We start from the raw sequence: 27532 nt of genomic DNA, 5'->3' as shown, positions 1-27532 counted from the left end.
CTGCAGCGGAGCAGCCATGGGTGTGCAGGGCCCCATGCCGCTGCTGGTGGTGTTGCTGGTGTGCGTGGCGCTGGGGAAACCTGGTGAGTTAAGGAGATGCACCCAGCAGCACTGGGGAGGATGGGGGACGCGAAGGCGTCAGGTGAGGAAATCCCTTTACGGAACACCTACATATAGAGGTGGCCTCATCTTTTCATTCCTCCCCCACAGGTTCCAAGAACATCACAAACAAGCTCCTCTCAAGTGACTGATGGGCTCTGTGGAGGGCTGGGTGTCTGCAAACCCCGTGGGAAGGGTTCCGGCGGCATCTCTTCGACACTACCCCAGGATACGGGAGGAAGGGGGTGTATGGGTGTGCGGTTCTCCCCGGACCCTCCCTCCCACACACGTGTACCCTGGGGGCGCTATGGGCCTGCCTCAGAGCTCAGACGGGCGTCTTTTTTTCTGTTCCAGTGCCTTGTGGCCGCCGGAATAACATTAAGCCACTGATAGTGGGCGGGATAGAATCCGTGCAAGGGCGCTGGCCATGGCAGGCCAGTCTGCGCTTGAAGAAGTCCCACCACTGTGGAGGGAGCCTTCTCAGCCACCGATGGGTGCTCAGTGCCGCACACTGCTTTAGAAAGTGAGTCTGGGGTGGCAGGGGCCAGACAGAGCGGCGATCTTGAACTAGCCTCCTGAGCTCCAAATTGAGCAGCAACTAGTTACAATCAAATAACCTTCCTCATTGCCCTGTGGAGAAAGATGTTTACTAGCCGGGCGGTGGTGGCACACGCCTTTAATCCCAGCATTCGGGAGGCAGAGGCAGGTGGATCTCTGTGAGTTCGAGACCAGCCTGGTCTACAAGAGCTAGTTCCAGGACAGGCTCCAAAACCACAGAGAAACCTTGTCTCGAAAAACCAAAAAAAAAAAAAAAAAGATGTTTACTGAAACATCTCATGTGGGTGCGGGTATATTCATTTGTACCCACCGCCCCCAACCAAAACGAATCAGGAAGGCACAAGTCTCATCCCCACCCTCCCCTTGGAGGAAGAGGCCGATGTTAGGCCCACACCAAGGTTGCTTGGCTCGTTTTTTGAAGTGGATAGCTCAGGTTGGCCTTCAACTTTATGTGTAGCTGAGGATGGTTCTCTTGGCTCTGCCCCATGGCATGCTGGGATGGCAGGCATGCACCGCCATGCCTGATCTGTACAATGCTGGAGCTCAAACCCTGGGATTCTCACGCTGCTAAGCAAGCGCTGTCAACTGAGTCTCATCCCCAGCCCCAATCCAGATGTTTACTCTGTCCGGGCCCCACAGCAGCCTCTCCATCTTCTGAGTCGTCTCCGACTTGTACAGGCAGGGTCCTTAGGAAGTGATGAGATCACTGGGGTCAGTGGTCTTCCTGATTCTCTGATCCCCAGGAACTGGGAACCATGGTCATGGTCTAGGCTCTGTTCCTACAAGGGGTCCTTAGCCCCAAGAGAAAGATTTGCTAATGATTGGCAATGAGCAAACACGTAGTACTGGCCCCGTGGTGCCCCTCACACAGGTGCCCAGGGGGCCAGCATTCCTCCTGAGGGTCCTGATCACTTTCTTCTTCCATGCTAGGTACCTTGACCCAGAAAAGTGGACAGTCCAGCTTGGACAGCTTACTTCCAAGCCTTCTTTCTGGAACAGGAAGGCCTATTCTGGCCGGTACAGGGTGAAGGACATCATTGTAAACTCTGAAGACACCATGAGGTTCCACGACCTCGCCCTGCTGAGGCTGGCCTCCTCGGTCACCTATAGCAAGTACATCCAGCCCATCTGCGTGCTGCCCTCCACCTTCGTGTTCCAGCAGCAGCCTGACTGCTGGGTGACCGGCTGGGGAGTCCTTCAGGAGAATAAGAGTGAGCCTAGGACAGGGATGGGCATGTGGGCAGGCTAACTTTGGTCCCTGTTTTAGCCACAGCAGGTCCCAAAGTCCTTCTCTGGCCTCTGGAGCTCTGCAAGTCTCCTGCCTGCCTGCCCGCCCACCTCCCTGCCCATCCTCCTACTTGCCCGCCCCCCATTCTCATTCTCCCCTCCTTGCCTTTCTCCTGTTCCGGCCTGTAAGGAGCTTCCTTCTCTTCTAGAGCAGGTGTGGTCCAGTGGCCAAATTTGCAAGAGAGGGACTCTTACTTAGCCAGGCCTGCAATCCCCAGCCAGCCGGGATGAGTACTCACCGCCTTGTGAGGAAAGTCTTCTTTACCCTGAGATTTACTTTACTTCAAAACATGAACGTGCACAGTGCTGTAGTGTAGTTCAGAGGTCAGTAGTGTGGTCACAAAGTTGTGAAACTGTCACCGTTGTCCTGACCAGGTGACCCCTCAGCACTTTAGCTTCTAAGATCAGGCATGTTCAGAGCGGTGAAGCCATAGACTGCCACCGATTCTAATTACAGCATTTTCAGCATTTCAAAAAGAAAGCCTGTCAGCCTGGTCTACAGAGCAAGTTCCAGGACATCCAAAGCCTCGGTAGGCAAGGTGGTGTAATCTCAGCACTTGGGAACTGAAGGCAGAAAGGTCAGGAGTTCAAGTCTATCCTTGACTCCATAGTCTAGACTGCATAGCAAGTTTGAGACCAGGCTGGACTGACCGCAGGACTACATGTAGCCTCATAACCTCTGTCACTTCTTTCAGTCCCCTCATTTCCCTGGATTCTGTAGCCCCTGGCAGCCCAGACCCTCTTTCTGTCCCTGGATAGTCAGAGAAGATGGCCTTTTCTGCTGGGGTTCTCTCATGTAATTAGTGTCTTCATATTGCCCCCCTGTGGCACTTGTGGGTACTGCTTCTCTTTCTTTTTAAGTTCACATACCATGAAGGAACCACTTAGGGCGTTCACAATACTGTCCCACTAGGGATCTTCATTCACACTCAGCTTTTACTCCTGATTAACCCCTCCCTACAGCCCTGATAACCACGACCCAGCTCTCTGAGTGTGCAACCATCATTTTCAGATACTGCCCACAGGGGGAATAGTTTGGGGTCCTGTGGGTCTGGTTTCTTTCACGTAACAATCCCATCTTGAAGATTTACCCCTTTTTCTCTCCAACTTGAATGCCTTTATTTCTTTCTTTAAAACAAAAAACTATGTTGTTTACTCCATGTGCATGTGCGTTATATGTGTGCTGTATGTGTGTGCAAGTGTGTGTTATGTGTATATGTCTGGTGTGGTGTGTGTGGTGTGCTGTGGTGTGTGTGTGTGTGTGTGTGTGTGAGAGAGAGAGAGAGAGAGAGAGAGAGAGAGAGAGAGAGAGAGAGAGAGAGAAGAGAGAGAGAGAGAGAGAGAGAGAGAGAGAGAGAGAGAGAGCAACTTACAAAAGGAGTTGGTCTTCTTCCATTAAGAGGGAGTGGACTTGAGCCCTCAGGCTTTGCACTGAGCCATCTCACCAGCCCTAATTTCTCCTTCTTACCTAATTGCTGTGGCTGAAACTTCCAGAATATTGTGCACAACAGCGGCATCCCCACCTCATTATGACTCTTGGAGGGAAAGCATTTTGGTTTTCACCACTGAGTGTGATTTAGCTGTGGCTTTGTGGACGTGGGTTTCCTTTGGATCCCAGCTTGCTTAGTACTTTTATCACAAAAGAGCACGGAATTTTGTATTTCTTGGAGTGGGGGGGAGTATGTACATCTTAGTGTGTGTGTGCAGGTCCATGAGTACACAAGTGTGCACATTCATGTGACCAAAGGCCAAAGGTCAGCACTTCGCTGCAGTGGGATTGTGGACGCACGCTGCCGTGCCTGGCTATTGGATTCTGATTTGGTTATGTGAAAGAGTGTAGAATTGCGTCGGATGCTCTCGGCAGAGATGGAGACTGTTTTCCCTTCATTCCGTCAGTGTGTGCCAGTTTTCCTTGGCAGCGCTCCCTTGCACCTGCTCATGGATCGCAGTCCTTTCCTGCGCTGACGGGCTCAGTTGCTGCATGCTCAGATCTTTGCAAAATATTCATTTCTTTTTTCATTATTTATCTCTACAAAGCCCTGACTGTTCTGGAACTCACCATGTAGACCAAACTGGCATCAAACTCACAGAGATCCACCTGCCTCAGCCTTCCAAATGCTAGGATTAAAGGCATGCGCCCCTACATATGGCTTTAGGATGTTCATACAGAGCCGGGCAGTAGTGGCACACATCTTTAATCCCAGCACTGCGGGAGGCAGAGGCAGACGGATCTCAGTGAGTTCGAGGTCAGCCTGGTCTACAAAGTGAGTTCCAGGATAGCCAGGACTGACTGTTACACAGAGAAACCCTGTCTCAAAAAACTGAAAACATCCTCTAGTCTTCTTCCGGCTTCAGCCCCCGGTCTCACTCTGTGGCCTAGTGTGGAAATCAGGAAGAGTTTCTCTCTTTCACCTGTTTTTGGGGGGAGTTCAGAAAGGATTGCATGCAGCTCCTTTTTCTTCACATGTTGGTAGAATTCACCAGTGAAGCCCCTGGCACCTTCCTTTGCTGGGGGATGTTGATTACTAAGTCCCTCTTTGTTTATTATAGGTCTGTCTTAAATCTACTTAATAGTGTATGAGGCACAGGGCTTTCTCTGCGTTGTCTTGGTGGGTAGACTCTGTCCGCTGGCATACAGCTCTTCCTGGTATTTCCTTGTTGTCCTTTTTTGTTTGTTTGTGCTACTGTTTTTATGAAATAGAGCTGGGGCTTGTTAAGATAGTTTAATATAATTTTAGCACAACTGTTAAGGAAGAGATGCTCAGAGTTGGAGAGATGGCTCAGTGGTCTGCTCTTCCAGAGGTCCCGAGTTCAACTCACAGCCATCTATAATGAGATTTGTTGCCATCTTCTGGTCTGCAGGCATATGTGCAGACAGAATGTTGTATACATAATAAATAGAAAAGAAAAGAAAGAGATGCACAGAAAGAAAGAAGCATTCACAAGCACTAGTGTGGCTAACAAGATGGCTCAGAGGACCAAGAGGCTTGCTTCCAGCCTAACCACCTGAGTTTCATCCCCAGGTCCCACGCGGTAGAAGTAGAGAACTGGCTCCCGAAAGTTGCCCTCTGACTTCCACCATACTCCCCCACCATAAATAAATAATTTTTTTAAAAAAATTAAAGAGCATGGGTGTGGCCTCCTTGGAAGAGTCCTTTTTGGTTCTTTTTACTTTTATTTATTTATTTGATTTGATTTATTTTTAAGATAAAGTCTGTATAGCTGGCTGTCCTTGAATTTACTATGTAGATCAGGTTGGGCTCAAACTCACAGAGATCCGCCTGCCTCTGCCTCCCTAGTTCTGGGATTAAAGGTGTGCGCCTCCATTGCCCAGCCAGCCAGCTCTGGATTTAATTTTCTCTTTTCTTATTTTCTTAGATATGAAGGGAAGTTGTTGGTTTGTGGTTTCCTTTCCATTAATGTAAGCATTGGCAACTATCAGTTTCTTCCTGAAACTGCTTTTGCTGTTTCGCATAAATTTTGGTCTGTGGCATGTTAATCTTTGTCTTCCTTGTTTTGTTTTTGGGGTAGGGTCTCAAATAGCCCAAGTTGATCCTAAACTTTCTATATACTAGCTGAGAATGGCTTTGAACTTCTGATCCTCCAACCTGATCCCTACTAAATGCTGGGATTAGCAGCCTGTTATAACACGCCCAATTTATTTTGGTTTTTGTTTGTTTTGTTTTGTTTTGGTGGTGGTGGTGGTGGGTTTTGGGCGGGGAGCCTCCATGGTTTCTGAGCAGCAAACTGACTCTTGAAGTCCCCTTGAGGTGAAGTTGACAACTCACTTCTCTCTTAACAGTTTGTGTCAAACAAACAAACATGTATGTCTGTGCGTGGTAGCCAGAAGAGGACAATCAGGTGTCGTTCTCGGGAATGGCACCTACCTCCTCTGACACAAGGTCTCTCGCTGGCCCGGTTACTCACCAAGTAAGCTAGACTGTCAGGCAGAGAGCTCGGGTCCTGCCCCCAGGGCCTTGTCGGTGACAGTCTGTTTATGACGTGCCTCTGAGTGGGTTTCTCTGAGCTTGTCCTACTTAGAGCTTATTCCCTTCTTGAATCTGTCCTTTGTCTTTCACCGACTTCGGGAATATTTTAATCTTTCTTTAGTGTGTGCGTGAGAGAGACCTTTGGGTACATGTGGTATACACAAATGGAGATCAGGGTTTTGAAGCACTGTGTATTTATGTATTTTTCTTATTTCTTTTTTTTATTTTAATTTTAAACAAGGTTTCTCTGTGCATCTCTAGCTGTTCGGGAACTCACTCTGTAGACCAGGTTGGCCTTGAACTCAAAGATCCGTCTGCTTCTGTCTCCCAAGTGCTGGGATTAAAGGTGTGCACACCACCACCTGGTTTATTTTTCTTGTTTTTACTGTAGCACGGTGCGCCCGGGCCTGGCTGGCCCATGCATTCTCTGCCTCCCACTTTGAAACAGGGACGCTGAGATTATGGACACAGAGCTCCACATCCAGCACCCACATAGGCTCTGCGGACTGAACACAGTAATAGGGGACTGTAAGGATCGAACTCAGGTTGTCAGGCTTGAACTCGGGTGCCTTTACCCATGAGCCATTCTATGGGCCCTAGGATTGTTTCTTAGGCATTTATTTTATGTGTATGTGTGTGTACCTGAGTGTGTATATATGTGTGTGCACATGCATACAGGAGCCTACCGAGGTCAGAAGAGGCACCAGATCCCCTGAGGATAGAGTTACAGACAGCTGTGAGTCTCCATGCGGGTTCTGGGTCCTCCGCAAGAGCAGCAAATGCTCTTAACTTTCCAGTCCTAACCGTGGGAATACTTTTAGAACAGTGTTTTGCTTTGTAGTCTAGGCTGGCCTGAAACCCACAATCCTGTCGCCTCAGTGCTGAGATCCTAGGCATGTGCCACCAAGCCTGTGAATGTGGGGATTTCCACCTTGGGTCCCATAATCTCAATCTCTCTCAGCATCCCTAGGACCTCCCACCTGTGCTTGGGCAGAATTTCTCCACTGGATTACTCAGGAGCTAGTCCTTCCGCTGCAGAAATAGAGGGACCGGGACTCAGGGAAGCTTCTCCGTATCTGCCTGTCTACCCACCGGTTCCTTCTGTTCATGGACTGTCCATGGAGTGGGGTGATCAGCAGGGGCACCACTACCATGGAAGGTGTGCCCTCCCCACTCCTCCTCCCACAGAGAGTAGAGGAGACCTTAATACGGTGCTCTGTCTGTCCTCCTCCCAGAACCTCTGCCACCACCCTACCACCTCCGCGAAGTGCAGGTCAGCATCCTAAACGACAGCAGATGCCGTGAGCTGTTCAGGAGTCCCTCTCTCCACCCCTTCATCAGCAGTGACGTGTTCTGCGCTGGTGCTGAGGATGGCAGTGCGGACACCTGCAGTGTGAGTGTGCCTCCCCTCCCCCTCTGAGGAAACCCACCCTGCCTCACCCAAGACCTGAGGGCTCTCTCCACATCTGCCGTCAACATGTCCTTAGGGTTCATCCAGGCAAATCACCTACAGCCCCTAACCACCCAGCCCAAAAACATACCTCTCATTTTCTATTCACGATATTTTTCTCCATCCCTGAGCCCCTCAGAGGTAGAAGCCATGGCCCTACTTTCCTGATAAGGTGGCTGAAGCTCTGCTGTTGCCAGGGGGAGAAGGAGGATCCTCACCCAGTCCTCTGCCCGACGGTGTTCCCTGTCCCCATGGCCTCTTCCCCAGCCCCACCTACCAACTCTCAGGCTCACCCATGCTGCTCCTCAGGGTGACTCAGGAGGACCCTTGGTCTGCAGCATGGATGGTCTCTGGTATCAGATTGGAATCGTGAGCTGGGGAGTAGGCTGTGGGCGGCCCAACCTGCCTGGCCTCTACACCAACGTGAGTCAGCACTACAGCTGGATCCAGACCATGATGGTCCTCAACAGTGCAGTCAGGTCTGCTCTGGTGCTGCCACTGCTGTCCCTTGCTCTGCTCCAGGTTCCCTGACTTCTGAGGCATACCTGAGCCCATGAAGCTGCAGCTTCGGGGCTAACGTACTGCTTCACTTCCCCCAACCCCAGAACATTCAGTATTGGGTAGGGACATCCTATGTCTTCTATCTCCTTTGTCAATAAACTCTTGCGCACATCTGAGTTGGCCTGTGCAGAACGTTATGGAGAACCGGTGACTTCCTGGACACTACCCTGTGTTCGCCTTGAGCAATCCAGCCCACGCCCCGTGATAGCTTGTCTAGGCTTTGGTTGCAGTGACTATAGTGTGGACTGGAGACTCAGCTCCACGGTGCTGGCTGCAATGACCTGCAGTGGCCTGCAAAGTTCCTCCGGAGCTCTGCCCATGTGAAGCTGAGATTCCTGACTACATGCACACAGAATTTCAGGATAGAAAGCGTCTAGTCAGAGCTTCTGTTGCTGTGGGCGAAGGCCATGGCCGAGCAGTAGGATGCACACCTTCAATCCCAGCACTTGGGAGGCAGAAGAGACTGCTCTCTGAGTTTGAGGTGGTCTACAGAATGAGTTCCAGAATAGCCAGGGCTACACAGAAAAACCCCGTCTTGAAAAATCCCCCAACAACAAAAAAAGCTACCACAACCGAAAGCAACTTAGGGAGGAAGGGTTGATTTCACCTTACAACTCTTAGGTCCCACCCCACTACTAAGGGCAGTCAGGAGCATGGGGTCAGGAGCATGGGGTCAGGAACTGAAACAGACGTGGAGGAATTGGTTCTTCGTGGCTTGCTCAGCCTGCTTTCTTACAAAACCCAGGACCACCCCCAAAGGATAGCACTGCCAATAGTGAGCTGTACCCTCCCACATCAGTCATTAATCAAGACAATACCTCCAGATTGTGTTTCAAGACAGACTCTAGCTGTCCTGGAACTCGCTCCATAGACCAGGTTGGCCTTCAACTCAGAGGTCCGCCTGCCTCTGCCTCGCGAGTGCTGGGACTAAAGGCACCACTATGCCTAGACAAATCTTATGGAGGCATTTTCTCAATATCCCTTCTTACTAGACTATGTCAATTTGATAAAAGCCTACGAGCACAGCTAGTAGGAAGTAGATATTAAGAAGGTTTAGCATAGACCTGTGCATGGGGTGTCTGACCTTCCTGCCTGTAGCTGTGACGCCGTCCCGGGGGAGCAGCCTGAGGGGAAAGGGACTTACTTGGCTCACAGCTCCAGGCTGTAGTCTGTCATTACAGTGATGTCAAAGCAGGAACTTGAAACAGTCAGTTACACCCACAGTGAAGACGAGAGAGAGAGAGAGAGAGAGAGAGAGAGAGAGAGAGAGAGAGGTAAACCCACACATGCTTGCTCTTGCTCAGCCCACTTTCTCCCTTTTTCTACAGTTTAGAACTCAAACCAAGAAATGTTTCAGGACAGGCTCCAAAGCTGCTACAGAGAAACCCTGTCTCGAAAAACCAAAACCAAACAAACAGGGTTTTTTGACTGGGTTCTTCCTACATCACTTAGCATAATCAGATGATCACACACACACACACACACACACACACACAGACAGATTTAAACCTCCTTGCTGCAGCGAGGTGGCTCCCACCTTTAATCCCAACACTCAAGGGACAGGGCAGGTGTATCTGTGGGTTCAAGGCCAGACTGGACTACAGAGCTAGTTCTAAGACAGCCAGGGATGCACAGAAACCCTGTCTTGAAGAAAGAGAGAGAAAAAAAAGAGGGAGGGAGGTCCTTTTTGAAGTGATTCTACATAGTGTGAAGTTGATAAGTGAATTAACCATCACACAGGCATTGTGGCACACTGCCCTTACTCACTCCTGAACTGGGACACACAGACAAGAGACAAGTGGCTCTCTGTAAATCTAATGTGTTCCAGGGCAGCCAGGGCTATAGATGAGAGAGAGGGAGAGAGAGAGAGAGAGAGAGAGAGAGAGAGAGAGAGAGAGAGAGAGAGAAGAGAGAGAGAGAGAGAGAGAGAGAGAGAGAGAGAGAGAGAGAGAGAGAGAGACCTTATCTTGAAAACATCAAAGACAAACAAACAAAAACTACCAATCACAAGGGTTAAGGAAAAGAGAGCTACCAGGTGGTGGTGGCGCACGCCTTTAATCCCAGCTCTCCGGAGGCAGAGGCAGGTGAGTTCAAGGCCTACCTGGTCTACAAGAGCTAGTTCCAGGACAGCACCAAAGCTACAGAGAAACCTTGTCTCAAAAAAACAAGAAAAGAAAAGAGAAAAGGAAAGGAAAGGAGAGTGCTCAGGGAAGAGAGAAGACACAGGTGTGGAATCTCCAAGGAAGCCACAGTAGGTGGCTGAGCAGTGACCATATATGTGATTTTGAGTGGCTCCTGAAATTACAAAAAATTGCTAAGGAATTTCTTTCTCTTTTGCTTTTCTTTTGTTATTATTATTTTATTTGTTCGGTTAGTTAGTTTTGGTTTTTCGAGACGGTTTCTCTGTGTGATCCTATCCATTCTGAAACTCAGTCTGTAGACCAGGCTGACCTCAAACTCAGAGATTTACCTGCCTCTGCCTCCTGGGTGCTGGGATTGAAGGTGTGTGCCGCTGCCACCCAGCTCATTTTTAATATGTATGAGTGTTTTGCCAAAATGTCTATCTGTGCACCACAATATGCATATTTGGTGCCTGAGAAATTGCCTCCCTTTCAAAAACTAAATAAAAGACTGGAGCCCAGCAGTTTAGACTGCTCTTCCAGAGGACCTGGGTGTAATGCTGTGTCCTGTCCCTTTAAGACACAAGCCCCACCCACTACCTCCCCTGTCCACCTCCAAGACAAGCAGATCTTCTTTCCTGCCTGCAGCCCAATTCTTTCCTTTTCTGTCTCTCCCAAAGAGGTGGTAGCTGCTGCCATGGCTCCTCTCATCTCCCCCACCCCTGCTCTTCTGCCTTCTCTCCTTACCCCCTCCCCCCTTCCCTTCCATAACCCACGAAATAAATACCCACTTTCTCTACATGGAATGACACCAGTCTCAGTCTCTCTCACCCACCATGCAGCTCTGTGCCTAGAACCCACTGGCCCTCATTGCCTATGGGCCACTCGGGGGCTCCCTGCCTGGAACCCGGCTGCCTTCGTGCCTGCTGCTGCTCGGGGACCTGCGGCGTGGTCTCATGGCCTGCTGCCGCTGCCCACCCTCAGGGAAGCTACACATTTTATTTAAACCATAACACCGAGTTCCATTGCCATCAGTCTCATGTCAGCTCATAGCCACAGACATTCAGGACTGCTCATTGCTATTTTAGCATTATTTTAAATTTCTCTATATAAAAGGAATATTGGCCAAATGTGGTAGCTCAAGGCCCTTAATGCTGGCACTCCAGAGGCAGAAGCAGGCAGATTGCTGTGAATTCAAGACCAGTCTGGTCTACATAGTGAGTTAGGACAGTTAGGGTTACACAATGAGACCTGGTCTCCAAAAATAATAAATAAATAAATAAAATAGTGTGATATCTATCTGTGGACAATTTTTGCACAGATTTTGTTAATTGGTGGTGCTCTTGCCCTTCAGCTGGCAAGAGATGTCGCCAGGCTCTGGGGGAGAGGAATTCTTTTGTGTTTCTGTCCTGCCTCAGACCTTTTCCTGCTAAGGGAACATGAAAGATAACTTACAGAAATGATTCTATCTCCAGACTGTCTGGAGGCTGAGAAGACACCGTAACCTGCCCCCGAGTGTGCCCATCACATCAGCACCGTGTGCCCCTGCTCTCACCACGGCCCACGCAGCCCATCGGAAGCTCAGGACTTAACTACATGTAGTTTATTGGGGGATGCAAGCCCAGGCTGCACAGGAGAGCGTGTGTGCTTCTTTCTGTGGCTGTAATGGAAAGACTGAGGCTGATGGGGAGATGAGCGCAGTCTGCTTCCTTTGGGTTGGCTTTCAGGGTGCTCTCTTCCTTCTCCCAAGGTTCAGATCGCGAACGTTCAACCAGCTGCAGACTTTTCCCCTGAACTGAGCCTAATTCTCAAAAAGGGCTCATCTCCGTGCTCCATGTCCTCCAACCTTGCCCTGTCACTCCAGACTACAGCTGCCAGGCCCTGTGCTAGATGGGTGCCCACCCTCTGAGGTCTCATGCTCACCTGACTTTCAAAGTTTGGCCCAGGACCCGAGAGCTGCCCCTGTGCTCCGAAGTCCCTCCCAAATGCACGAGGCTTTAGTCTTCCTAACAGCCACAGACGCTGCAGTAGGGGCTGACTCACCTTCTAGGGCAGCCAAACCTGGACCAACAGAAGATCCCAGAAGTTCGAGGAGAATGGGCCATTTGTCTTTTATTCTTCCTGCAATTTTATAGAATTTGCCCCATGCCCGGCACTGCTACAGGCTCTGCCTGGTTTGCTCAATTAATCTTCACAACAGCCAAATGGTTGGTTTTATAGATGAGAAAAGCGGGGCATGCAGGGAGTTGAGAAACTCCCACCGAGGGCTCAGCTTTAGAGAGAGGACCTGAGCCAGTGGGATCAATTGATACCGTCACCACTGCCCTCGGTCCCTTCCTCTGTCTGTCTCTGTCTCTCTATCTCGTGTGTGTGTGTGTGTGTGTGTGTGTGTGTGTGTGTGTGTGGTGCTGGGGGTCAGATCTGGGACTGCAAATAAGCACCGAGTTATCCACCCCCAACAAATAAGGGAGTTGTGTTTATTTGAGACAGAGCCTCATGTAGCCCGGGCTGACCTTAAACTGGCTATAGCCAAGAATGACCTTGAACATCTGATCCTCCTGACTCCATCTCCGAAGTGTTGGATTCCTGGCATGTGCCACCACACTCCGTTCGTGTCATCCCGGGCTAAAACACAGGGTCTCATGCACTCATAGAAACACCTTGCTGTCTTAGTCACATTCTCAAACCCCACGTGTGGCCTTTGGCTGTAGACAGCGGAAGCCAAGTCGGAAGGTTGGCTTCCTCCCTATATCCAAACACTGGACCTGGGCCACAACAGGGGCCTCGTCTCTAGAGCTCTCGCTTCCAGCTTGACCTCTTGCTCCTCTTTCCCCTTACTTCTGTACCAGCTCTGTACAGAGCACAGTTCTGCCTACTGGAAACTCTCTTGGAATGAACGAACCCACTCTTTTATAGGTTTTACATGACTATAACTAAATAGCAGGGGGTTGGAGAGATGGTTCAGCAGTTAAGAGAACTGGCTGCTCTTCCAGAGGACCCTAGTTCAAGTCCCAGCACCCACATGGCAGCTCACAACTGTCTGTAGCTCCAGTTCCAGGGGTTTGAACCCCCTTACACAGACATACATGCAGGCAAAACACCAACTTACATAAAATTAAAAGAAATATTTAAAAAAAAAACAAAATAGCAGAAGCAGGTTAACTTTATAAAGAAAGGAGATTCCTCATCTTATAGTTGTATAGCTGCAAAGCTCATTTCAGTTCTTGTGTTCCTTGTTCTACCCTGGCCACCCCCAAACCAGAGTGTTCCCCAGTGTAGTGCATACTGCTGCTTGTGGCCAAGTGAGGTGCTACAGCAATTTGGAACCTGTTGTTCTCCACTCCAAGCTCATACAGACCTGGGATCCAGAAGGGACTGGCCAGGTTGGCTTTGGTGGGCAGTCAGCTGCAGGCCTGAAATCTAGGATGTGGGTCTGGGGTCTGGGCTTTCACGTGGGGCCGGCTGGCCTGGCTGAGCTGGGATTACCGAGCAGAACAATAGAGCTCAGAAGCCCCAGCGAGCAGGTTTCACAAGGCAGCAGGATCCGGTTTAGAGATGAGCTGCCAAGGATCTTCTGGAGCTTCCTGGCCTAACCACAGCTCCCCCAGCCCCCACCCCGCTTCTCAGCGCCCGGTGTCCTTTTCCTACACCTCTAAAGTTCTGCTCAAAGCATCTTTGTTTGTGGCTGCTCAGGTGTTGCCACAGCTCCGCCTTGGTCTTGTTAATTACCTAGGCCTCCACCTCCTCTGTCTTTTAAGTCCCCAGGCCCTCCCCTGACCCCAGTCTTCCGAGAGGACACCAGGCTTCAAGGGTGAGAGATGGGTCCAAGGGCTGCTAGGAAATAAAAGATGGGGCCCGGAGAGTGAGGCTCCAGGGTTCCTAATGAGGCCTAAGGGGCCTGGATCTCAGAGGCCGCAGAAGCTTGGTTACAGCTGGTCACATGGAACCTAGGTACCTAAAGGTGTAGAGCCCGGGTGGTAAGGACAGGACTAGGACCAAGTGGAAACTAATGGCAGACAGAACTGCCACAGAGGTGCCCAGAGGGGTTGGATGTGGCCGCTGGCCTAGAATGTTCCCTTCTGCTCCCTCTCCAGATCAGAGACCAAGCCTTGAGTAACATTACCTGTGCCCAGGCCAGCCCTGAAGATAGAATGAGGGGTGCTTCCCACTTCCAGATCCTGCTCCTGTTGGTGCTGGGTGAGTGGGACAAGTGTCAGGGTGTTGCCACAGAGACATTGGCTGAAGACTGCTTGCCTCGCCTCTCCCTGAGCCTGGCGCCTCTAGAGCACCGTGGGGCATTCTGGTCTTTCTTCTAATGCTTGGTGTCTCTCTGGCACTGACCTTGGGTCTCCAAATCTGAGTGTGCTGTATGTATATTGTGCTAATTCCCACTCCAACCTCCCCATGCTCTGGGGAGGGTGGCAAAGGCTACCAATGGCACAGCAGCTTGGCATGAGGTCAGTGTAATAAATATACTCTACCTTCTACCTAATCTCTGACCCAGGCTCTGTTACCTGGCACCAGATCCCTAATTTACTTCCTTGCCTGCTTCCTCCTACAGGAGCCAGAATGCAGAGGTGTGCAGGTAAGGAAGCCTGGGTAGCATCTCTTCCCCAGCTTGGCCTTATCCCCTTCCTACAACTATTTCCAAGGCCCCAAGGCCCTGTGCCAACCCTCACTGCCCACTTGTCCTGTCGCAGCTTGTGGGCAGCCCCGTATGTCCAGCCGAATCGTGGGGGGCCGGGATGCTCGGGATGGAGAATGGCCATGGCAGACAAGCATTCAGCACCGTGGAGCCCATGTGTGTGGGGGGTCACTCATTGCACCCCAGTGGGTGCTGACAGCAGCTCACTGCTTCTCCAGGTCAGCACTCACTCACTATTCCAGCTCCAGAAAAAAACAAGGCCTGGGGGAAAGTGGAGGTATGGCCTGGGGAGGTGTGGGCGGTGCTGGCTCCTGACAGGCCCCAGCTCCCCCTCCCCCCCGCCCCCGCATGGTCAGCAGACCCCACGTCTATTCTGCAGAGGAACACTGCCATCAGAGTACAGCGTGCTCCTGGGAGCACTGAGTCTGGGTGTCACATCATCCCACGAGCTCTTGGTTCCTGTATTGCGGGTGCTGCTGCCCCCTGACTACTCTGAGGATGAGGCCCGTGGTGACCTGGCACTGTTGCAACTGCGCCACCCGGTGTCCCTGAGTGCCCGGATCCAGCCTGTCTGCCTGCCTGCACCAGGATCCCATCCACCACCAGGGGCTCCATGCTGGGTCACTGGCTGGGGTAGCCTCCATCCAGGAGGTAAAACACATAGTCGGGCTATGACTGGGGGGCACCCCATTCTCCTCCAGCTCTGATTGTGAGTCCTGGTCCCACTGTAGGACCCCAGCCATGTGTGGGGACCCAAACTTCCCTTCCACTCCGACTCAAGGAGTTCTGACTGGCAAGAACCCTCCCACTCATCTTTTCCCTCTGAGCCACTTCAAGCCGTGCTGTCTCCTGATTCTCCGATCTCTCCCTCTTCTCTCAGTGCCGCTCCCAGAGGGGCGACCCTTGCAAGGAGTGAGGGTGCCACTACTGGACTCTCGCTCCTGTGACCGCCTCTACCACGTGGGTGCCAATGTGCCCCAGGGTGAGCGCATAGTGCTACCAGGGAACCTGTGTGCTGGCTACCGCAGGGGCCATAAGGATGCCTGCCAGGTGTGTCTGCTAACCCACACCCTCTGGGATCGGTTCCCCAGTCTCTTACCTCCCTAGAATCCAGGACCCAGGAGGCTGCAGACTCCCAACCTAGAGCTACCACCCCAGAGAACAGGACCTAGAAGAGTGGCCTTGAAAAGCTATGGGAAGGCTGTGACCTAAGCTCGCCTTTTTCCTGCAGGGTGACTCTGGAGGACCCCTGACCTGTATGGAGTCTGGCCGCTGGGTCCTAGTGGGTGTGGTGAGCTGGGGCAAGGGCTGTGCCCTGCCCAATCGTCCGGGTGTCTATACCAATGTGGCCAAGTACAGTCCCTGGATCCGGGCTCACATGAGCCTCTGATACTGGCAGATTGGATAATGCAATGCGAATCTGGAGCTTCCTGGCCCATCCTATACTGAGGCTGAGATGCTGAGTCCGGCTGCCCATCCCCCTGCCTCCTCTCTTCCCTGAGGCCGGCTTCTGTCACTGGGAATTTTCTGAGTCCCCGCTGTTTCACTTCTGCCCTCTCCTTTCAGCATTTCCTTCTTTTGGCTTTAGAGAAGGGAGACCAGCTGGTGGTTCCTCTGACCTGTGTGCCCTTTGTTTCCCTGGAGGAGTCAAACAGATTTAAAGCATTGAGAGGGACTCAGCGCCAGGGAGAATCTCCATTGCCAGGCATTGCGAGTAGCACAAGGCAGTGACAGCCAGCAGGAGAGAGAAACCTGTAATCGCCACTCTGCCCACACTCAGGAGAATGGATACAAATTTCTCCCATCTTCTAATCTCTTCTTAGCTTCACACTGGGAAAGCCCTCAACAGAGAACTCAACTGAGCCACCCACGCTTTTGATCCACAGGTTTTTGATTTAATAAATTTATGTTGTTTTAAGCTGCTACCTTTGTGGCAATTTGTTACATGGCCATGAAATCTAGTATACATAGGTTCTCCCCACTGTGATGGAGACATAAAATCTAGTATACATAGGTTCTCCTCACTGTGATGGAGACATGCCAGAGGGAAACACACCCGCCCTCTGTGCTACAGGAGGCTCAGGAAGCCCAGGAATACTCATACCATAGATAGAGGTCAGCTCCTGGAGCACCAGAGAAAAGAGAAACAAAGAGATCCAGAGAATTTCGAAGCCTTCTCTGAGGAGCTAACAATGAGGAGGCAGAAAATGTGGTGGAGGATGACCAAAGGCCTGAACGTGTCTGTTTCTTCCCCTCCCCTCCTCTCCCGTCTCCTCCTGTGCCAGGAATCCAGAGGACAGTACTAGGTAGATCAAGATTGCTCTTCCTGCCCAAGGCTAAGAACAGTCCACTCTGGAATAGTGGGACGATAGGGACAAGGGTGCCCAAGACAGGGCAGCCTACAAATGGCCATGTGCCTCCCTATGGCAGGACTCTGGAGCTCCTGCTGGGAAGATGCTGACTGCTCATAATGTCACTGTGAGGGCCGCACCCCATTCCCTTCTCCATTACCTACGGCCACCATCAGCCTTGCCTAGAGCCAGTCAACCCTGCAGGAAGCCTAAGATGGCAGCACCTGAGGAAACACCTCAGGGCTAGGACTTGCCATAATATAAATCACAACCCTATCCAGACAGCCCAGTGTTCCTAAGGTCTGACCAGGTCACCAGAGAGATTGTAGAAGCAGAGAACTAGGCAGGGATCAGTTAATGACACTTCGTTCTCCTTGTGATGTGTGCTTGAATGAGCGGAGGGAGAGGCTCCCTGCACCACTTCATCAAAGACTTGATTTTCCTGTTTGCCAAATGAGAAATATGGTGCCCAGAGTCACACGGAGGCCAGTCACAGCTGGCAGGGTGGCAGAGCAGTTATTCTACCTCCGCAGTCTGCTTTTCCGAGTGTCCCATTGCTTTCTGCACTGTGTCTTGCCTCCCAGCCCACTCCTGGGTGATCTCAGGTCCATACTGTCTGTTGAATCGTGTGTGACAGCAAAGTGGACCCAAGGCATGACCACCTGATGAAGCTCACAGTCGCAGCCTGGCCACTGGCCACAGCTCTTCCCTTCACGCCTGAGGCACTAGTTGACAGAATGGGAGACTTGGGACTAGGCGACCGCAGTGAAGACCAATGAGGGATGCTGTGCCTGAGGGAAAGAGATTTCAGAGGGCTCCTGAGGAGCCGGAGGCTTCTGGCTCAAACAACTGTTAGTCACACCTTAGCAATAGATACTGAGGGCAGAGAGGCCTGTGGAGGCTTCATACCTACTACTTCTGAGAACATAGCTCAGTTGGTAGTGTGCTTGCCAGACCTGCATACATAAAGCCCTAGTTTTGATCTCCAGAACCCCATAAAACTGGGCATGATAATAATCCCAGCATTTGGGAGGTGGAGGCAGGAGGATCAGAAGTGTGAGGCCATCCTCAGCTCTGTAGAAAGTTCAAAGCCAGCCTTGGCTACCTGAGACCCTATCTCAAGACAAAAAGAAAAACTTCACAGACTTGTTATCCCTCCTGCATCCCTCTACTGAACCCAGAGCCTTGGACATGCTAAGCAAACACACAAACTCCAATCCTATTCTCTCGTATTAGAGAGAATTGACCCGGATGAGGTTAACTGCCCAAAGCTGCAGGGTTACCTGGGGAGCAAGCCTAGGCACCAGTGCAATGGAGCTGAGCCTGCTGCACGGGGGCTCACTTGGCAAGTGAACCAAGGCATGAGATGAGAGAGTGAGGACGGCTCAATGCTGGTAGCGGACGAGAGCCCTGTGCTTCCCTTAAACAGTGTCTCATAGAACAAAAGCAGAAAGGGGGATTTACTGGAAGACTCACCAGAGTTAATCCCAGAAGGACCTGGTATCACACGAAGAGCCGCACCCCTGCATACATACAGCTTGAGATCATGCTTTATAACCGCACTCCCTAAAAAATTTTTTGAGAGCTGGGTGGTGGTGGTGAACACCTTTAACACCAGCACTTGGGAGGTAGAGGTAGGCAGATCTCTGTGAGTTCGAAGTCAGCCTGGTCTACAGAGCGAGTTCCAGGACAGCTAGGGCTACACAGAAAAACCCTGTTCTCAAAAAACTAACAAATAAGCAAACAAATAAACAAGTAAATAAACAGAAGCTAGAGAACTAGCTCATTGGTTAAAATAGTCCATCTATCATAAGACAGAGTTCGACTCCGAACACCCACAGCCGTCCACAGCCGCCAGTCCACAGCCGTCCACAGCTGTCCACAGCCGTCAGTCCACAAGCACCTGCAGCTTCAGCTACAGAAAACTCCTGGCCTCCCCGGGCACCGCGCTCACACGCACACACCCCATACATATCATTTAAAATAATAAAAATGCTAAAGTAGGGTAGGAATGCTCTATCAGAGAAGTTAGTATTACAGTAAGATCACAGTGAGCAAAGTTCACTCTAGACAGATGTGTGGTACACCTTTAATCCCAGGACTAGGTAGGTAGAGGCAGGCAGATCTCTGAGTTCAAGGCCTGCCTGTACCAGGACAGCCAGAGCTACACAGAGAAACGCAGTCTTGAAAGTAAAAAAGTCCACATTTGCTATAAACACAATCAGTTAGCACTGGGAGTTCCTGCCTCCTTACCAATCTCAGCCCTGCCCACCCTCAAGGACCCTAGAGTTTCAAAGCTGTGTGGCGTTTAGGACAATCCAGATCACGGAGCCCCCCAAAAAACCAACTAGGAGACCGAACCCTGTATGTAAAAGCAAAAAGCCTTCATTCTTACACAAATTTGCAAACTTGGACTCTCCGTGTGTCTAACATATTGGAGTGATGGGAGAGACCCATGCTCAGTTGGGGTTGGATTTTTATAGTAGCAAAGGTGGGGGTGAAGGATTTCTAAGGTTCAGGACCCCTGATTGGCTGACATTTGTCTAGGGGTGCCCTGGTGAAAAGTGGTGGGTGTGTGCTGGCAGGTGATTCTATCTACACGGGTTGGATTGTTAGGAATTTCCTTTGGATGGTCTGTTCCTGGGTGATGCCAGCTTATGGCTTTTCCTGGAGCCCAGTGCTGCCTGCTAGGGCAGCTGTGAGTCCTGGGCCCACGCCACTCGCCTTGTCTAATCCCAGGAAGTGTACCTGAGAAGAAAAATAATCTTTTTTTTTTTTTTTTTTTTTGGTTTTTTGAGACAGGAAACTAATTCTTGTAGACCAGGCTGGTCTTGAACTCACAGAGATCTGCCTGCCTCTGCTTCCTGAGTGCTGGGTGCCACCACCAAGGAATAAAGATAATCTTTAAAAAAAAAAAAAAACCACAGGTGAAACATGCTTATTACTTTTAAAAAAAGATCTTATTTATTATGTACACAGTGTTCTGCCTCCATGTATGCCTGCAGGCCAGAAGAGGGCACCAGATCTCACTGTAGATGGTTGTGAGCCACCATGTAGTTGCTGGGAATTGAACTCAGGAGCTCTGGAAGAGCAGGCAGCATTCTTAACCTCTGAGCCATCTCTCCAGCCCTAAAATAAAGACAATCTTAAGAGTCACTTGCGATCCTCTCTTTGGCTATCAGACTGTTAAAGCGATGGTCCCCAATTAATCAGAATTCTCCCAAGAGTCTCACGCTAGAATAAGGAAAAGACTTGTCCTGAAACAGGAAACGGCTCATCAACACATCTTATAGGAGAGACTGCAGCTGAAACACTGGGAGTCAAAAGAGGGGCCACACCTTGCCTAAAACAGCTCATTTATTCCGCTTCAGCTTCACCCCTGTCAAGAACTAAACACAGACTTGGGAGAGTTACTAGTCCTCTTCCTCACATGGCCACATTAGATAAATCTGTCTTTGCTTCCTGCTTTCCACTGTTTGTGTAGCCATAGGCCAGCCATGATAAGCTAAGTAGGAACAGACCACCTAAAGGAAGTTCTTTACTTCCAACCACATCACCTTCCAGAGTAGGACTCAGCCATGATAAATTTAATGGAGGCCTGAGTCTCAGTAGTTTACACTCAAGCAATACCTGGTTGCAGGAAGAACCACAAACAGAGATTACCAGAGCATCACCCAAGAACAGACCATCCAAAGGAAATGCCTAATATTCCAACCACTGTAGATAGGATCACCTGCCAACACACACTCACCAGAACACCCCCAGACAAATGTCAGCCAATCAGGGGTCCTGAACCTCAGAAACCCTCTCACCCCCACCTTTACTACTATAAAAACCCAACTCTAACTGAGCTCGGGGCCCTCCGTTTATTCCAATACGGTGGACATGTGGAGAGACCAAATTTGCAAACTTGCATCAACTAAAGGCTCTTTGCTTTTACATACGGGACTCGGTCTCCTTGTTGGCTTTTGGGGGGCTTTGCGGATTTGGGCATAACAGTTCTCATGTTTGTCTTTCGACAGAGGGTTCCTCTGTGTAACGTCCTGGAACTCACTCTGTAGACCAGGCTGGCCTCAAACTCCCGAGTGCTGGGATTATTGTGATCAGGTAGGTGACCAAGCCTAGCTAGTCAGACTTTGACCCTAATAACCACAGCACCAGTCCTGTAAAACCAGAAGCTTCTCTAGCTTCTAACATGTCACAAAGCATGCCTAAATTGAATTTAACAAACCGTTAGAGTCAAGCCTGAGGCTGGATGAGAACAAGGTTCATTGGTGATAAGATCCAAAATTGTACATCTCAGAATGGGTGTAAAGTTACCCTCTCGCAACTCCTGCATGAGCTGGACCTTAAATAAATGTGGGCTGGAGATGACTAAAATGATTAATAAATGTGGGTTCAGTGATTAAGAGGGCTTGTGCTGTCTTCCAGGAGCTAGCTCCATTCCAGCACCCACATAGTCGCTCACAACCGGCTGTAACCGCAGTTCCAGAGGACCCGACGCCCTCTGCTGGCCTCCCCAAGCATTGCATGTTACTGGTGCACAGCCATAAATGCACGTAAAACACTAATAAAAATTTGTTTTTAGGACCGATGCGCTTGAATCGTTCTCCCTGATTTTCTCTCTACGCTCCAAAGCAAGCCACGCTTACGCCTCAGACCCGTGAGCCATCAATACTAGCGCCTCAGCTTTTGCCCAGCTGTTGTCTAGAGACACCGAGATGGCGGCCACGCACATCCACCGCTTCCGGATCGCGTAAGATGGCGGGGGACGGCAAGGGAGGGGCTGCGGGCACTAAGGGGGCGGGGCGGGCGGGGCCGCGCGGAGCACGCCGGGCGGCGCTTGGGCTGCCGGGAAGGGGCGGAGCGTGGCCGCGCCGGCGCGTCGAGCCAGAAGCAGCCGCCGGGATGGTGAGCGGGCGCCGGGGGGAGGGGCGCGGGGCCGGGGGCGGCGGGGGCGCCGGGGCCCGGCCGGGGGCCGCGGGCTGGCGTTGACGCGGGCCCGCCATCCTCAGGACGTGTTTCTCATGATCCGGCGCCACAAGACCACCATCTTCACGGACGCCAAGGAGTCGAGTACGGTGTTCGAGCTGAAGCGCATCGTTGAGGGCATCCTCAAGCGGCCGCCGGATGAGCAGCGGCTGTACAAGGTGCGACGAGCGGGCGTGGCGGTTGCGCGCGTGGGGGCCAGGCAGGACGCCCGACAAGGGGGTCTCGGATCGTGCGGTGTGGCCGGCGGCATCGGGTCCCGGGCCTGCCGCCCCGCCCTGCCAGGCGGCCTTGCTCAACGGTTGGGGAAACCGAGGCCTCGGTGGTCTTCTGCAACCGAAGGTCGTGGCAGAGCCAGGCTTTGAACCACAGCGTGCCTGATCTTCGGCTTGCGGGAAGTCCACTGGAATCCCACCACCGGAGGGTGGGGTGGAACTCGATGAACGCGAGTATTGTCTGGAAGATAGGTCACGATCCCACCAGTGCTTCACCTAGCTAGTGTTTATCCTTGTCAGTCTCCTAATGGTCTTAGGACCACCTTTCATTCAAGCACACCTTTTTCTTGGGAAGCCAGCTCCAGTTTTCAGTAAGCCAGGCTGTGGAGTTGGATCCTCATGCCCATCCAGAAGCATGATGTCAATCAATCGCATAAGTGCATCGAGCTAATTCTGGCAGTAATGGGAGCTGACCTTTTGCTCTAGTTTAAAGCCTGCTTCCTATCTCTGAAGGGCTTTCTAGGCCTCTCTAAGTCATTGAAACTTCTGATTGTCCTGTGAGTTGAATATTCCAGAACACCCCCCCCCCCTTTTGTCGTTGTTCTTATTTTCGATATCGGGTTTTTCTGTAGCTTTGGAACCTGCCCTGGAACTAGCTCTTGTAGACCAGGCTGGCCCCGAACTCACAGAGATCCGCCTGCCTCTGCCTGGTGCTGGGATTGAAGGTATGCACCGCCGCCGCCACCACCCGGCACGAAACATCCATTTTAAGGTGAAGGTTGATTAGAAAAACAAAAAAGCAAACTGACTAGTAGTCAGAGACTCAGCTCTGTTTAGTGCTAACATAGCCTGCATGAAGCCCTAGGTTAAATCATCAGCCTGGAAAAATTGAGAAATAATCCTTTTTGGGAGGTAGAGGCAGGAAGAGCATAAAATGTATGAAATCTTATCTTCAAAAAATAAAAAAAAAAAAATAAGCACCCAGCTACCTTTTTCAGTTAGATTTACCTAGAGCGCTTGAAAAAGCCAGAACCCAGAGCCTTTGTGAGTTTTATATTTGTGTGATACATGCCCACACACAGTCCAGGTACTTGCAGAGACTAGAAGACATCAGATTCCATTGAACTGAAATTGTGAGCCAATCTATATGGGTGCTGGAAAATGAACTTGGGATTCTCTGCCAGAGCTTGTAACCACTATGAGCCCCACCATTTCAGGCAGATTTGGAAATTCTTGGCAATAGTTCTAGAATGTGTGTTTTACTTAGGGATGACTCCTCAACATAGTTGCTGACATGCTGAGCAGAAGGCTCTCTTGGGACTTGTCCCTTTTAGAACCTCTCCCCCAAACCTGCTTCTCTCTTCAGGATGACCAGCTCCTTGATGATGGAAAAACTCTGGGCGAGTGTGGCTTCACTAGCCAGACAGCACGGCCACAGGCCCCAGCCACAGTGGGCCTGGCCTTTCGAGCAGGTAAGACGGCTAACCTGGATAGCAGCTAGCAGTCTGCTAACACCCAAAGAAGGGACTTTGGGGAGCCTGTAGTTCCTCAGAGCTTTGAGGGAATATCTTCCTAGTTCACAAAGAGCATGAGGTATTTGTTTTCTTATTAAAAAGCAAAGCTTGGGGACTGAAAATATAGCTCAGCAATTAAGGCTGTTCTTCCTAGCACCCACATGGCAGATCAGAACTGTTATTCCAGTTCCAGTGGATCTGAAGCACCAAGCATGCATATGGAACAGACTTACATGCAGACAGAACACCTGTCCACATAAAAAATAATTTTAGAAAAATTGAAACACAGGCACTTGGGAGGCAGAGACAGGTGAATCTCTTTTGAGTTCAAGGCCAGCCTGGACTACAGAGCTAGTTCCAGGACAAAACCCTATGGGGGTGGGGGGATGAAACACAGGAGATGTGGAAATTAAAGATGACTTTCAGATTCCTAGTACCAGCACATTTACAAGATTTATTGAATACTTGGCCCTGTACGTTATATAAATCATCCCATCTCATCTTTGGGGGAGGGGGGGTCTCTGTATAGCCTTGACTGTCCTGGAACTTGCTCTCTAGACCAGTCTGGCCTTGAACTCCTACCCGCCTGCCTTGGCCTTAGATTAAAAGGTGTGGACCACCAGGCCAAGAAGTAATGTGCCATATTTTAAGGACTAGTGAGCTGGGGTAGTTAGAGCACATGTTGTAGATCATGTGTCAGACTGGTGGTACCTGCCTTTAATCCCAGGCAGAGACCAGCCTGGTCTACAGAGAGTTCCAGGACAGCCAGGGCTTGTAGAGACTCTACCTAGGGGGCAGGTAGAGATTTAATAATTTTATTCTTTGTCTCTTGGAATTTAAACAAGGATCATAGGGCTTATTTTTAAGCTGTGGACCCCAGGACCCTATGGACAAGGAATGTGAAGAAATGGTTCAGCAATTAACACTGGCTCTTGCCAAGGACCTGAATTGAGTTCCCAGTATCCACAGGTCACCACTACCCATAATTCCAGTTCCAGAATATCCAATTTCTTTGACCTTCATAGGCACAAGCCATATACACATAGAGGAAAATCTTTGAATGTGACAGGAAGTACCTTTTTTAACTTGAAAAACAAAATAGAACCAAAGGCTAAGACAGGAAGTGTGTAGTTCTTATTATACTTCTTAGTCTTTATCAAGGAAATCTCAGCAAGTCCTATCCTCACGCATAGCCAGTTGCACTCTTTACCACCTAGCTTGTAGTTCCCCTGTCCACAGGGCACTCAGGCAGGGCCTGCCTTAAGTGTTCCATGTTAAAAGAATCTGCCCTGAGATAACTGCCTGTTAGATAACACTGGTGGGGCACTTGTAGGGCTGAAGATCCACAGGCCAGATGTCAAATGAGCTTCACTTTTCAATGGGCTCATGAGGCTGAAAACACAACCTGTCTGCTTTTTAAGCTAAGGCCAGGTTGTATTCTCTCAAATCACCCTTTTTCTTCAAGCAAAACCTAGTTACCCTGAAGGCAAACCTTGTCCTAGAAGACATTGCTAGCCCTATTTTATAGTTATATCAAAGCTAAGAGAAGGGACCTTTATATATATGCATGTGTGTGTGTATGTGTATATATATAATACACATATATATACATACATACATCTCCTGATATGGCTCTGGATATGGAGGCAACTCTGGACCAAAAGGCTCTGTATTATCCTCTGGCAGATATATGTTGTGACAGGATGTTCAGGGTTGTATACATCACAAATTTGCAGAAATACTTCTAGAAGCAGCTGTCAGCATGGGAGTTTGGACCCTATCCCTATCTCTTCACTCAGTGTCCATGCTGAAGGATAAAGCAAGCTTCTCCCTAATGCTAACTGATAATAGGGATTTAAAAAAAAAAAAGATTTTATTATTTATACAGTGTTCTGTCTGCAGGCCAGAAGAGTGCACCAGATCTCATTACAGATGATTCTGAGCCACACGTGGTTTCTGGGAATTGAACTCAGGACCTTTCAAAGAACCACTGAACTCCAGCCCCATTAAATGGCATATTTAACTAGACCCATATCAAGAATGGGGGAAATAATCAAGTATCATTGTAGGCTTGTAGCAATAGATGATAGGTCTGTCTCCCCACAAAGGGTTTGCGTAATTCTGGCTACCCTCAAATTCAGCCTGCCTCTACCTCAGCACCACCGGTGTTGTGTCCAGAATGGTTTACTGTGCACGCTGTTCTTACAGAGCGCCTGGGTCCAAACACTCACATGCTAGCTTGTCAGCATCCTTGAATTCCTGGTAGCAGTCCCAGCTCTTCCCTACCTCCTTACCTAGTTATAACAACCAAAAGTATCTCCAGACATATATGAACAACTCACAGTTGAAAATTGAGAGCCAGACCAAAAGTTTCTAGGTTGGTATAAGCCCAGGAGAGAAGATGTGTGGTATAAAGGTTCATTTGTTTTTGTATGGAGTCAACAATAGGCACTGAAAATAGGGCTATTACTTACCTGACAGCATGAAGCTGAGGGTCTGATCCCCAACAGTGCATTAACAAAAAAAAAAAATCAGGTAATTCCACCACTTCAAGTCTAAATTAGCAAGTTTGAAGAGTCTAGGACAATTAAAGCCAGTGGTAACACTTAAATTCTCAAGGCACAATACTCTGAGGTAACATTTGAATTGAATCCCACTGTGAGTACCCAGCAGCTACCTAATATTGGCAACTTTAGGGCCCAAAAGTGCAAAGGCTGCCTTGGGTCATAAAGAAGTTGGTGTGGTGTGGTATCTTTAAAAACAAGTGTTTTGCCTGTATCTATGTATTGTGCCTGCCTGGAGCTCTCATGTCAGATCTCCTGAAGACTGGCTTAGGCAGTTGGTGAGCAGCCATATCCCAGGTCCCCTGCAAGAGCAATATACACTCTGGTTGTTTTGTTTTCATTGAAACAGTGTTTTGTTATCAGTCTTGGCTGGCCTTGAACTCAGGTCTCTCAAAGGTCTGCTTGCCTCTGCCTCCCATGTGCTGGAATTAACAGTGCACACCACGCCTAATGCAACACATACTCTTAAGCACTGAGTAGTCCTCTCTGTGTCCAGCTCAAGTCTTGTGATGTGTGTGTGTGTGGTCAATGTGTGAAGTATGATGATGAATAGTACAAGTAAGTCTTAAGCAAAGAAAATAGTCTTGGGATCTTCAGTCATTTAGTATCAAAGGAATTGAGATGCTGGTGGAAGGTAATGGCAATTTGGGAACAGAAGGTAGTCACTGATCTAGTGGGGGTCAGTGGTAAAATTAGGCCTCTGGGGACAGATGACTTTGTTGGTATTTTGAAAGGTGCTTGCATAAAAGACCATCCTTCCAAGTGAAAGGAAATACAAGGCATCTTAAGCTCTTCTTCCCTTCCACAGATGATGCCTTTGAAGCACTGCGCATTGAGCCCTTCTCCAGCCCTCCAGAGCTTCCAGATGTGATGAAGCCACAGGATTCTGGAGGCAGTGCCAATGAACAAGCTGTGCAGTGAGGGCCCAGGCCCACCCCCACTCCTAAAGACCCATTCCCTCAATAAAGATGATTTGGCTGTCCACCTGGCTGCTGACTTTGTTCCCTCTTCTTACATTATAGGTTCTACTTGCTCACTCAAGCTTACAAGGCTATCCTGTATTGTAGTCTCTGTGGCTCAGGTCCCACAGGCCAAACAGAACACTAGGACTGAAAACCCAGGCCAGCCTGTTGAGCAAGGCATTCAACTCTTAGGAAAAAAAAAAAATCTAGCCACAAATAAAGATTGTA

The 27532-nt window shown here is 49.9% G+C and overlaps 3 protein-coding genes across 3 annotated transcripts; all 3 read left to right on the top strand.

Annotated features, from left to right (window-relative positions):
• Positions 1-16: 16 nt before the first annotated feature.
• Positions 17-7914, top strand: LOC130878792 (serine protease 41-like). Its single transcript, XM_057776918.1, has 5 exons — positions 17-83; positions 454-622; positions 1588-1868; positions 7169-7326; positions 7693-7914. The coding sequence occupies exons 1-5, from the start codon at positions 17-19 to the stop codon at positions 7912-7914; spliced, it is 897 nt and encodes a 298-aa protein (XP_057632901.1).
• Positions 7915-14215: 6301 nt separating this feature from the next.
• Positions 14216-16099, top strand: LOC130878714 (serine protease 33). The gene is made up of 6 exons (XM_057776800.1): positions 14216-14261; positions 14626-14649; positions 14765-14927; positions 15089-15360; positions 15590-15759; positions 15941-16099. The coding sequence occupies exons 1-6, from the start codon at positions 14216-14218 to the stop codon at positions 16097-16099; spliced, it is 834 nt and encodes a 277-aa protein (XP_057632783.1).
• A 5780-nt stretch (positions 16100-21879) lies between these two features.
• Positions 21880-27530, top strand: Elob (elongin B). The gene is made up of 4 exons (XM_057775131.1): positions 21880-21971; positions 22076-22210; positions 23631-23736; positions 27151-27530. The coding sequence occupies exons 1-4, from the start codon at positions 21969-21971 to the stop codon at positions 27261-27263; spliced, it is 357 nt and encodes a 118-aa protein (XP_057631114.1). The 5' UTR covers positions 21880-21968; the 3' UTR covers positions 27264-27530.
• The last annotated feature ends 2 nt before the right edge of the window (positions 27531-27532 follow it).

This window comes from Chionomys nivalis, chromosome 7 (genome assembly GCF_950005125.1).
Source record: "Chionomys nivalis chromosome 7, mChiNiv1.1, whole genome shotgun sequence".
Lineage (NCBI taxonomy): Eukaryota > Metazoa > Chordata > Mammalia > Rodentia > Cricetidae > Chionomys > Chionomys nivalis.
This window is presented reverse-complemented; position numbering and strand designations above follow the sequence as displayed.

Coding starts and splice junctions, on each gene's coding strand:
- LOC130878792 (XM_057776918.1), top strand. CDS start 17: ATGGGTGTGCAGGGCCCCATGCCGCTGCTGGTGGTGTTGCTGGTGTGC. Junction 623..1,587: donor GCCGCACACTGCTTTAGAAA/GTGAGTCTGGGG, acceptor CTTCCATGCTAG/GTACCTTGACCCAGAAAAGT. Junction 7,327..7,692: donor GCAGTGCGGACACCTGCAGT/GTGAGTGTGCCT, acceptor GCTGCTCCTCAG/GGTGACTCAGGAGGACCCTT.
- LOC130878714 (XM_057776800.1), top strand. CDS start 14,216: ATGAGGGGTGCTTCCCACTTCCAGATCCTGCTCCTGTTGGTGCTGG. Junction 14,928..15,088: donor GCAGCTCACTGCTTCTCCAG/GTCAGCACTCAC, acceptor TCTATTCTGCAG/AGGAACACTGCCATCAGAGT. Junction 15,760..15,940: donor GCCATAAGGATGCCTGCCAG/GTGTGTCTGCTA, acceptor TTTTTCCTGCAG/GGTGACTCTGGAGGACCCCT.
- Elob (XM_057775131.1), top strand. Junction 22,211..23,630: donor ATGAGCAGCGGCTGTACAAG/GTGCGACGAGCG, acceptor TTCTCTCTTCAG/GATGACCAGCTCCTTGATGA. Junction 23,737..27,150: donor GGGCCTGGCCTTTCGAGCAG/GTAAGACGGCTA, acceptor TCCCTTCCACAG/ATGATGCCTTTGAAGCACTG.